The sequence below is a fragment of the Corella eumyota genome, chromosome 6 (genome assembly GCF_963082875.1).
Source record: "Corella eumyota chromosome 6, kaCorEumy4.1, whole genome shotgun sequence".
In the NCBI taxonomy this organism is placed as follows: domain Eukaryota; kingdom Metazoa; phylum Chordata; class Ascidiacea; order Phlebobranchia; family Corellidae; genus Corella; species Corella eumyota.
The window spans coordinates 296,341-308,420 of record NC_137495.1 but is presented as its reverse complement, the minus strand read 5'-3'; the positions used below and the strand labels follow the sequence as shown (position 1 = coordinate 308,420).

At 32.2% G+C, this 12,080-nt stretch overlaps 1 protein-coding gene across 1 annotated transcript; it reads left to right on the top strand.

Annotated features, from left to right (window-relative positions):
• The first annotated feature begins 5,291 nt into the window (after positions 1 to 5,291).
• LOC145754940 (mannan-binding lectin serine protease 1-like) lies at positions 5,292 to 11,932 on the top strand. Its single transcript, XM_082571115.1, has 16 exons — positions 5,292 to 5,664; positions 5,758 to 5,938; positions 6,173 to 6,334; positions 7,515 to 7,618; positions 7,715 to 7,816; positions 7,892 to 8,045; positions 8,350 to 8,550; positions 8,622 to 8,736; positions 9,039 to 9,142; positions 9,561 to 9,665; positions 9,965 to 10,055; positions 10,199 to 10,271; positions 10,584 to 10,691; positions 10,823 to 10,919; positions 11,277 to 11,409; positions 11,476 to 11,932. Exons 1-16 carry the CDS (start codon positions 5,428 to 5,430, stop codon positions 11,681 to 11,683), a joined length of 2,175 nt encoding a protein of 724 aa, XP_082427241.1. The 5' UTR covers positions 5,292 to 5,427; the 3' UTR covers positions 11,684 to 11,932.
• Positions 11,933 to 12,080: the final 148 nt, after the last annotated feature.

Below are 12,080 nucleotides of genomic sequence, written 5' to 3'. Positions count from 1 at the left end.
CAACCGGTTAGGGGTAGGATCGCGCGCGTGTCGACACTCGTTATTTTAATGTCTGGCGTTTAACAGTCGGCATATTCAGAACACGACATCATTTTTAAAAGTGTATAAATAACTAGATAATACCTTTTGGACAAAGATGACTGCCCCCTGTTTTTTAAGGTAATGACGACCTCGCGAAGCCGGATATTCTGATGATGATAATCTTATGAGGAATGGAGGAACAAAGAGGCAACAAATTGTCCTCCAGGAAAAAGGTAGAATGTTTTTTATAAAATATTTAATTAAACTTCATTAGACACAGATAACTCCCCCTTGTTATTTTTTAAGGTTATTGATGACGACCTTGCATGCGACATCACGGGGATTGGAAGAAGCGGTGGTGACGTCACAAAGATGAAGGATTATGACGTAGGAAGTTAAAGAAATAGAACGCGTCAATCAGAAATAAGTTAAGTGCATTCGTTTTATTTATTTATTGCAAATGTTAACATATATTACTGATTTATAAATAGTAATTGGTAATTATTTTAATCAGTTTTAAAAATACTAAGTTATTAATTAGTTTTGAAAATACTGATGAGTATTTCATTTAGATTAAGCGACTGACATGGGAGGGAAAGGAAAAAAGAAAGAAAAAGGGAAGGAGGAAAGGTAAATTGTTTATTAAATGACAAAATATAGTACAAGACGACTTTTTTATCTATTACTAATAATAGATCACTTTATGGTTTCAATATTTGAATTAGTTTTAATGTCATTACACACGGTCTACAGTTAAACAAATGCGCAATAAAATATACCTGTTCGTTTTATTTTAAAATAAAATATATTATTTGTTTTGCAGACTAAACTAACTTAAAGTTTTACTATTATGATACCATTTATTAAATAGTTTATTAACTTGATTGGCTTTTTAGGAGGAACTAATCAGGCGATTCTACGGTGATTTAAAGAGGAGATAAAGAATTGGATGTGGCCCTAAGGTAGTTGTTTGTTTAGGTACTGATGAGCTGTGAGGAAAAGACCAAGAAAGGTGATTCCTTTAACATACAGGTGAGATACTTGTTTTCCTTTTTTAATGTTTTAATTTTTTAAATAATTAAGATTTATACCATTTGCCAATTGTACACTTTCTTAATTTGTTGGTTTGATTTTTTTAACTAAATTTAAAGTTAATCTTTGTCATATTTGTATAATAAATGTTATTTTAATAATATAATAAAATTTAAACATACTTATGTGTCACCATTGAAAATACCTTTTTGTCATAATTAAAAATAAATTATTTGCCATTTATTATATATTACATGGCCCAAATTATATAGTGCTTTCTTTCGCGGTTCAGTTATTACGTCAAAAGTGTTCGCGGTTCAGTTATTAGTTCGCGGTTCAGTTATTACGTCAAAAGTGCGTCTGTTTAGTTAATACGTCAGTCTGCGTCGGTTAGTTGTGATGTCAGTTTTACAGTCTACTTTTTATATAATTAGACAGTATTTTAAAGTTTTGTGTAACCGCTAGTAGGAGTTCCTGCAAACCATTAGATTGACTGCTAGTTTGGGTTGCTGCGTACCATTTGCTTGACCGCTAGTTGGGGTTGCTGCGTACCATTTGTTTGACCGCTAGTTGGGGTTGCTGCGTACCATTTGATTGACCGCTAGTTGGGGTTGCTGCGTACCATTTGCTTGACCGCTAGTTGAGGTTGGTGCGTACCATTTGATTGACCGCTAGTTGGAATTGCTGCGTACCATTCGATTGCCCGCTAGACGGGGTTGCTGAGTTATAGATGCAACTTTTTTTAAACCGTCACGCGGTATTTTGAATAGCCGCTAGCTGTTGCTCGTAAGCAACTGAATGTATATCTTGTTTAAAAATATAACTTATTATTGATTACTGTTTTAATTTAACTTTTTTAATTGTATTAATAAGTGTTAATTAAGCGATAATGTGTTTGTATTTCTGTTAAAAGTTGTTAAATTTGTTTTAACTTCACGTTTAATTAACTTTCTTGGATACTAATTGGTTTGTTTTAATATAAATTCTTGTTTATTTGAAGCTATTGCTAATGTAGTTAATATTTGGTTTGTTTTATAGTTAGGTGTACAAAATGCATTGGGTATAAATATATTTATTTAAAAGTAACTTTAAACTAACTAACATATTTTATTTCAAATTATAAAGAACATGTTTAACGTTTGTCTTTTTCCGAGGTAACTATGACGTCACGCAAAACTTGTTAATGCTCTGGTGACTTGGCCCCTTTGTGACGTGGATCTTTGATGACGTGGCCTTCTGATTACGTGGCCTTCTGATTACGTAGGCTTCTGATTACGTAGGCTTTTGATTACGTAGGCTTTTGATTACGTAGGCTTTTGATGACGTAGCCCCTCTGATGACGTAGCCCCTCTGATGACGTAGCCCCTCTGGTGACGTAGCCCCTCTGGTGACGTAGCCCCTCTGGTGACGTAGCCCCTCTGGTGACGTAGCCCCTCTGGTGACGTAGCCCCTCTGGTGACGTAGCCCCTCTGGTGACGTAGCCCCTCTGGTGACGTAGCCCCTCTGGTGACGTAGCCCCTCTGGTGACGTAGCCCCTCTGGTGACGTAGCCCCTCTGGTGACGTAGCCCCTCTGGTGACGTAGCCCCTCTGGTGACGTAGCCCCTCTGGTGACGTAGCCCCTCTGGTGACGTAGCCCCTCTGGTGACGTAGCCCCTCTGGTGACGTAGCCCCTCTGGTGACGTAGAACTTTGATGCTGTAGTTCAATGAACCTATGGAGTTTTAATGTGGCAAATACAATTGTTGCCCACACGAACGTTGTTTTTTTCCCCTCCAACAACAACAACAATATTTTTGGTAGTCAACAACAAACTGCCATCTTAGTTTAACACAACAAAATATTCTATTTTTCTATGCAACTCTTCAATAATATGTAGTCTATGGTTGGGGCTGAAAGTAGATTTACTGCATATTTGTTGCATAGTTATATTTCCAATATCCATTGTTACATATTCGATACCATATATGTGACACCCCCTACTGGACAGTAGGTTATTTAATATATTTGTGCATTGTATGTGAAAAACGTTATTTCGAAAGGCCGAGTTGGGACGTTCTTTCTTTTCGGTAGGTTTTTTTTCGGTTAGTCCCTTTATCACATGCAATTTATCGTGACCAGTTCGTGCTTTCCTACTAGAGCCATACTGGGTTATAATAAATGTAATTTTTGATTTATTGGAACATCAACTGTTTTATCTAATCATCTTGAAATTGTAACATTTTTATATGTTACATAAAATTTATAAATTGTAATTTTCAAGTTATAGGAACTCTTGTTCTTAATTTAAATAACTTGTACATTGTTGTGTTTTATAGTTACTTGTTTTTGAAGTAACTCATTGTCTTGTTTCGTAAATGTTTTTGTAAATTTTTTTGTAAATTTTTTGTAATTGTTATTTGTAATTGTTTTTGTAATTGTTTTTTGTAATGTTTTTTTGTAACTGTCTTTGTAACTGTCTTTGTAACTGTCTTTGTAACTGTCTTTGTAACTGTCTTCGTAACTGTTTTTTTTTCTAAAAGTTTCTTCTAAATGTTTTTTTCTTCTAAATGTTTTTTTCTTCTAAATGTTTTTTTTCTAAATTTTTTTTTTCTAAATGTCTTTTCTTAATGTTTTTTTTGAATGTTTTTTCTTGATTTCTTTTTTATATGTATTTGGTTAATGTTTTTCTAAATGCTTTTTGTTAATGTCTTTCGTAAATGTTTATTCTTATTTTTTTCAGATGTGTTGATATATTTCATTATAATATACAATACATTACATTTAATTTTAAAGATGACTTTTAGTTTTTGTTATTTAGTACTCGTAAAGATTTGGTAAGATGCAATAATACTTCTATAAATTGCAGGGTCTTAATTCTTATAAAGTTTTTGTTTTAATTATTTAGAAATTTGTCACATCGCACTTGACTTACAGGCAATATGCACAAACTTATGTCAAATCAAAAACCAATTGTTCTCATAATTATTAGCATATATGTTAATCAATAATTTCCAGTACGAAACGTTATATAATTAACAAGCGTATATTAGTTTTTGATGTGGTTAAAATTTAAATTTTATTTTGCTCCCTGGGTCAGGGTACTAAATGTTACTAATTAGGCTTATTGTGTAATTAATAATTATTTTTACATGGTTGATACTGCCAGAATACTATTAAACTAATTGTTTTTTTTTCAACAGAAGTATTTGGAAGTTGTCAAGCAGAATGCCAACAGTAGAAACTCAACCTTGGACATCCGGCATTGCAAACTATTCATTTCCTGGTTAGATTCTTTTTGATTATGACGAAAAAATCGAAAATGAATTTGCTCAATTAAGAAAATTACAATTAAGGTCATTACACACGGTCTACAGTTACAGTTATAAAATATTTTATGTTACTAACTTAAAGTTTTACTGTTATTGTAGCATTCATTACATAGTTTATTTAATTGGCTATTTAGGAGGAACTAATCAGGCGATTCTACGGTGATTTGAAGAGGAGATAAAGATTTGGATGTGGCCCTAAGGTAGTTGTTAGTTTAGGTACTGATGAGCTGTGAGAAAAAGACCAAGAAAGGTGATTCCTTTAACATACAGGTGAGATACTCGTTTTTCTTTTTTTAAATAATATTTTTTTTAATAATTAAGATTTGTACCTTTTGTTTATTGTACACCTTTTTTTATTTTTTGAAGTTAAAATTTGTCTTAAATTTATGATAAATGTTATTTTATTAATATCATAAAATTTAAAAAAAATTGTAAGTAAAATTTTATAAATAAGTATTGTTATTAAAGCCATTTATAGCCATTATTAAATTACCTTTTGCCATTATACAAAATATCTTTTTTGACATAATAAAAATACTTTTTTGCCATAATCGAAATACCTTGGGACGTTCTTTTTTTTCGGTAGTTTTTTTTTTTCGGTTAGTCCCTTTATCACATGCAATTTATCGTGACCAGTTCGTGCTTTCCTACTAGAGCCATACTGGGTTATATTAAACGTAATTAATAATTATTAATGCTTAACAAATTGTTGTTATATTATTATGGTTATAACATTTTATTTAAATGTCTTGATGTTTTTGCGTCGTGTTTTTTATTTGTTGTCGTTTTACTTGTTCTGTTTTTGTTTAATTAAATATTTTAAACTGTTCTTACTTTGTGGTTGTCGTACATGGCTAGTAAAGCGTGCAAACACAAGTTTTATCTATGATGTCACAGAGAAAAACAATATTCAGTTACCATTAAGTTAAACATTAACTTTTTAACAACTCTAACTTGATTTGTGAAAGCTTTGAGCAGTTGTAAAATAGTAAAAAGTTATTTTAAAACTTTTTAGTTACTTTAAATTGTGTTTTGTATGCAATAACTTTACAAACTTAGACCAAAAATGAAATTAACAATTCTAGTTTTAAGTTTGTTGGGGGCAGTATCGGGTGAAGTAATTCACCTTAACAGCGACTACGGAACTATAAGAAGTCCTGATTTTCGCGGGTCGTACCCACCGAACCTCGACATCACGTGGGTGGTGACCGCTGACCCCGGCCACCAGGTTGACATTCACTTCACGTTATTCGACATCGAAGATTCTTTCGACCTCTTCCCATGTGCGTACGACTTTTTAAGGGTAAGTGACGTCACTAAGACAATAATAGCTGACATATAATGACGTCATTTTATATTGTTATAAATAGTAACTAAATATTCATCCGCCAAATAGATCGATGACCAAGTTGAGAACCAAACTTTTTGCGGAAACGAGGAATACTTTCCCTACGATTCTATGACGTCACAAGAACACTTTATCTCAAAAGACAATGTGATGACGATTCAGTTTGTCTCCGATTTCAGCAACGGAGATTTTGAAGTAACTGGTTTTGTAGGCCACTACAGTGTTTTTGGTAAGTGACGTCATAATTGGCGTATTTAAGTCATGCTTAATGCGCCATGTGTGAAATTTCCTTTTATTATGTTAACCACGTGATGTTGTTTATTTTGTTTATTAAAACCACGTGTTTTTTATCAAACATTTTAAAATGTATTAGTTACATTGTTTCAAGAAACTAAATACAACTAGAGTAATATAAATAATATTTTTGTGCAACTACTTTTTTTTAAAATTAAAATTTTTGCAGACAAAGATGAATGCTACGAACAACAAGAACTCGTAAGGAACACAGTGGAAGATTGGGACCAGTTGGTTTATTGCAACCACCATTGTGTTAACGTACCAGGAAGTTTTTATTGTGCTTGTAGAGTTGGTTTCTTTCTGCGGAAGGATGAGCATACCTGTTCGCGTTAGTTGTTTTTCTACTATCTTGCTTGCCCTAACCATATAAATTAACTTAATCTACCACCTTGCTTGCCCTAACCATATAAATTAACTTAATCCACCACCTTGCTTGCCCTAACCATATAAATTAACTTAATCTACTACCTTGCTTGCCCTAACCATATAAATTAACTTAATCTACTACCTTGCTTGCCCTAACCATATAAATTAACTTAATCTACTACCCTTGCTTGCCCTAACCATATAAATTAACTTAATCTACTACCTTGCTTGCCCTAACCATATAAATTAACTTAATCTACTACCCTTGCTTGCCCTAACCATATAAATTAACTTAATCTACTACCTTGCTTGCCCTAACCATGTAAATTAACTTAATCTACTACCCTTGCTTGCCCTAACCATATAAATTAACTTAATCTACTACCCTTGCTTGCCCTAACCATATAAATTAACTTAATCTACTACCCTTGCTTGCCCTAACCATATAAATTAACTTAATCTACTACCATTGCTTGCCCTAACCCTATAAATTAACTTAATCTACTACCCTTGCTTGCCCTAACCATATAAATTAACTTAATCTACTACCCTTGCTTGCCCTAACCATATAAATTAACTTAATCTACTACCCTTGCTTGCCCTAACCATGTAAATTAACTTAATCTACTACCATTGCTTGCCTCAACCATATAAATTAACTTAATCTACTACCCTTGCTGGCCCTAACCATATAAATTAACTTAATCTACTACCTTACTTGCCCTAACCATATAAATTAACTTAATCTACTACCTTGCTTGCCCTAACCATATAAATTAACTTAATCTACTACCCTTGCTGGCCCTAACCATATAAATTAACTTAATCTACTACCTTACTTGCCCTAACCATATAAATTAACTTAATCTTCCACCCTTGCTGGCCCTAATCATATAAATTAACTTAATGTACTACCCTTACTCGCCCTAACCATATAAATTAACTTAATCTACTGCCCTTGCTTACCCCAACTATATAAATTAATTTAATCTACAATCTTGCTTGCCCTAACTATTGCAACTGTTTTTTCCGACAATTTAAAAATGCTTAAATGTTATTAATTTACTTAAAACCTAAAAATTGAAAATGTAGTTTTCAAATATTTACTTAAATCAGTTAACTTAGTTTTTAATATTTTGTAGCACTTTGTTCGAATGTAATTTTAAACGAAGATTTTGGAACAATTACGAGTTCTGAATATCCAGATAATTATGGTAGACTAGCAGATTGTGATTTGACAATAGAGGTTTGTAAGTTAATTGTGTTCAAGCAAGTTAATATCATGCAACTAATGCTCAGTCATTTAACATTGTAAATAAATAAATTTATTTTATATTTTCAGGTTCGCGAAGGATTAAGTATAAACTTGATTTTTGATCCAATTTTTGAGATTGAAACTCATGAAGAATACCCCCAGCCAAATTGTGTTTACGATTCGCTAAAGGTAAATGACATGAAGGTCTATAAAATACACAATTGTTTCTTAATATATCTGCTTATTCTACATTTTTGTCTATAGTTAAGTTATGGTAATGTTGAGAATATTTACTGTGGAAATACTGCACCAAACAATGGACAACTAATGGAGTTGAACACAAGAAGAGCTAAACTAGAATTTATAACTGACAGCAGTGTAGAAATGAAAGGATTTAGAGTCAGATACAACACAACAAGTAAGTAGAAAATGCCTTTTTGATTTTGACTATAGTGTATTAACTTAAAGAAGCTCAACATTAAAGCAATGAGGAACAAATCCAAGACTTATTTTTCATGTGATTATCCCCTGGGTTTGTTGGTATGTATAAATCACACAATACAAGGCATACAACGGTAAAGCTTCTCTTGGATTAAGACCTTATTGTTTGTATTTTATCTTATTTAATATCAGACTTTTAAGCATTATGTTATTTTTTTTGTATTAAAAACCAAACGCTAATTTAAGTAAACTGATAATTAATAATATTATTAATATTTTAGAAATAAGATGTCTAGAAGACCCTGCATCGCCTTCTAATGGTGAAATATTGAGTCGAAATGAGAAAGGATTTTATGAGTTTGAGGATGTTATTGAGTTTGGGTGCAACATTGGGTATGAGTTTAATAAAACAGATGGCAATGTTGTGAATATAACTTGTCAGAGTGATGGTACTTGGAGCGATGTTACACCTACGTGTAAAAGTAAGTTTCAAGTCCGATTTTAAGTTTTTAGCCAACTTTTTGGATTTAACTTTTAATTTATTTTTGTTTAGTTAAATCTTGTGGGCGACCAGTCAAACTTGAAAATGTTTTAAACGCTCATATTCCCGGTCTGAACTCTTTAAATTTTACCTTTGGCGATATCTTGTCAGTTGCTTGTGATCACTGGTAGGTTATAGTTTGTTTATGAAACTTGGTAATATATTAGAGGGAAACCAATGGTTTAGTAATATTTTGTTTCATCTAGGCATAAATTTGTAAATTAATTTGCTATGAAAACAACCTTATCTAAACTTTTGGTAAGTTTTAAATCATGCCATCTTGACAAAAGTTTATTTTATTTAAAACCCTCCATACAAGCACTTTTATATGAGTAGTGGTCATATTATTTTTAGCAGCAACAGAATTTAAACTCAGGGCTTCTATTGTTAGAAAGCTTATCATTACTTAAATCCTAAAACTTGTTCTAGGTATGAGCAGAAAGGTGGAGCACTGGATTGGATCTGTACAGATAATAAAGAATGGGAATCAATACTTGCTGGGATTAATGATCAGCCCCCAACATGCGAACCAGGTATTCTTATTTAAAAACATTGCTGTACAGTAATGATATGGGTATATGTACTGGACTTGTTTTATTTCTATTTCTCTTAGCCGGATTGTTTCTAATACTGTAAAACATGAGGTCCTGTGATTGATTTTCAATACTGGCATGTTGTAGCATCCTTAAGTGGGCAGTGATGACTTGGGTTTGATTCCCACTGCTGGCATGTTTAAGCATTCTTAAGTAAGACTTAAGGTTTTAGGTTTGATTCCAACTGCTTGCATGTTGTAGCATCCCTAAGTAATACCTGAGATCCTAGGTTTGATTTTCATTGCCGGCATGTTGTAGCATTCTTAAGTAAAACCTGAGGTCCTAAGTTTGATTTCCACTAAAGCAAAATTTTCAAGCAATTGTCTAAAACATAATAAAAGAAATAACTAATTTTTAGTTTGTGGCATAAAAGGGAGATCAAAAAAAAGTTTGCTTGCCCATATTGCCAAAGGAAAAGAAGCTAGAGTTGGTGAATGGCCTTGGATGGCCTTTATCACCCGTGGTAAGTTCTTTGTGGTTTTGTTTTTTATTTGGGGCTTTGTATAAAAATTTTGATATCGTACTCAAGTTGTACATGTTTAAGTAATTCTTGACCTCACGATACTACCTCCGACCCAGTTATAAGTTGTACAAGTTGAAGATATTATTGACCTCACGATATTACCTCTGACCCAGTCTCCTGTTATATAAGTTGGAGATATTATTGACCTTATGATAAAGATTTAGATAGTTTTGACTTGGATTTACCACATCGCTTAGAACTTATTTACCAATAATTAAAAAAAAATGTTTTTTGTTTAGTTGAAAATGTTGATTTGTCAACGAAAAATCAATTTTGTGGAGGATCTTTGATAAAAGAAAGATACGTCGTAACAGCAGCTCACTGCCTTAAGTAAAATACTTTTAATAATACATAGTCAATAGTGTTTAAACTTATAAATTTAACAAAGTAAAAAATTTTAAATAAATTATGTAAAATGTAATAAAAATAGACTTAATTGGGTATGTTATTTTCAACTTTTATGGTGTTGTCAGTGGGCTTGATGAGGACCTGAAAGTTTACCTTGGAGTGCATAACAGATCCAACTCAACCGACCCAAATATTCAGGTGAATTTTTAATTATTTTCCCTATTTAGATTAACTTGGTTTTCATTTATGTTTGTAATTTATTGACTTTTTTAAATTTCAAGGCAAATTTTTAAAGACATCTGTGATAACTTATGGTTTGGTTACTAGGCCAAGTTATACTGTTAATTCTTTATAAAGATTCTAAATCTTAATTTTTTCCACCTAATGGTTGGCTCATTGTTCATTTTTACTTGTCACTTTAATTAATGCTTAAAAAATTTAAATAAAAAAGTAAACTAAAATAGTTTTAAATTAATAAGGATTAATTTAAGTTATTAGTGATTTATTTAGGTATTTAGTGTAACTAAATCAGACTCACATGAGGATTTTGATGATCAAAATTATGACTCAGACATTGCTGTGCTTAAACTCGATAGAAATGCTGTTATCAATAAAAACGTAAAAATACTTATTAACTTAAACTTATTTACATACTGTTTTATGTGTTTTTTTATTGTCTTTAATTCTTAGGAACAACAAAATTACACTAAACGATTGTTATTTTTAAAATTATTAAACTTTTTGGTAAGGTTCACCCAATATGCCTCCCACCAATGGGAGTTAATCTTCCCCAAATTGCTTTAGACAGGGGAGAATATCCTGCAATTGCTGGGTGGGGCGAAACAGGTTAGTGATCCTTAATATGGCATGATAAAACTCTTAGTTAAAACTATTTTAATATGTCTGATTTTGTAGTGTTTCGTGCTTAACTTTCTTAAAATATACAAACCCAACTGCTTTAATCCACATTGCTCTCATGCTGTAGCACCCTTGAGTAAGGTGCTATAATGATATAAACTCCTGCATAGGCAGTACTTCATCAGCAGCTTAATTATCGGGTGATTATAATCTATAATATTCCAAACTGGCAAAGTCAACTCGAAACTGGGTCAGGATAACTAAAGTTACTCTATGTCTAGGTCATTAGGCTGACCTTGCCTCATCGAGAATAATTAAATGTACCAAAAAAGTTAAAAACTTTAGAACCAAAGAAACCTAGTTTGATCTTAATGAAGGCTCGAGCTCCAGTGATTAATCAAAGGGAATGTAGAAATAAATTGAGGCGGACGGGTTACGGTGAAGAGCTAACACAGAATATGATATGTGCCGGTTATTTGTAAGTTTTTGTTCATTATGACATCACTAATATTTTCATGACATCACCACTACAGTGTTGTTACAGAGCTGGAGGTAAAGACTCTTGCGTAGGAGACTCAGGAGGGCCTTTAATGTTCCGATATCCGTTTGACGGTTTACCAAGTGAAAAGAAGTGGTACGTGGGCGGCATTGTTTCATTTGGTAGTGATCGTCAGTGTGGGGAACTGGGTGTTTTTGGGATATATACAAGGGTTGACAAATTTCTTGATTTCTTGGGGTTACATAATAACTAAAAGGGAATCATAAAAACAAACATAACTGCTGCTTATTTGCTGGATACCAATGAATTGTTTTTGCCATTATTTTTATTAACCAATTATTACACTAAACACTTCTGTTTTTTAGTGTTAAATTTTGTATATTTTGTTTATAAATAATGTAAGTTTTCCTGGTTGCCTTAATTTCAACATTGAATAACAAGTTGATAATAACTGGGTTTAGATATCATGGGGTCAATAAAATCTTGAACTTGTACAACTGGAGACTGGGTTTTTATAACAACATTTCTTACTACATTTTTAACTTAAATAAAAAAGATTTCTTAACTGGAATGATAAAGACATTTCTATTTGTTTTAAAGGCGGTAAGGGCGTGGATGACGTCACAATGTCAGTCTATTACGTTAAAAGT

Coding starts and splice junctions, on each gene's coding strand:
- LOC145754940 (XM_082571115.1), top strand. CDS start 5,428: ATGAAATTAACAATTCTAGTTTTAAGTTTGTTGGGGGCAGTATCGGGT. Junction 5,939..6,172: donor AGGCCACTACAGTGTTTTTG/GTAAGTGACGTC, acceptor AAATTTTTGCAG/ACAAAGATGAATGCTACGAA. Junction 7,619..7,714: donor ATTGTGATTTGACAATAGAG/GTTTGTAAGTTA, acceptor TTATATTTTCAG/GTTCGCGAAGGATTAAGTAT.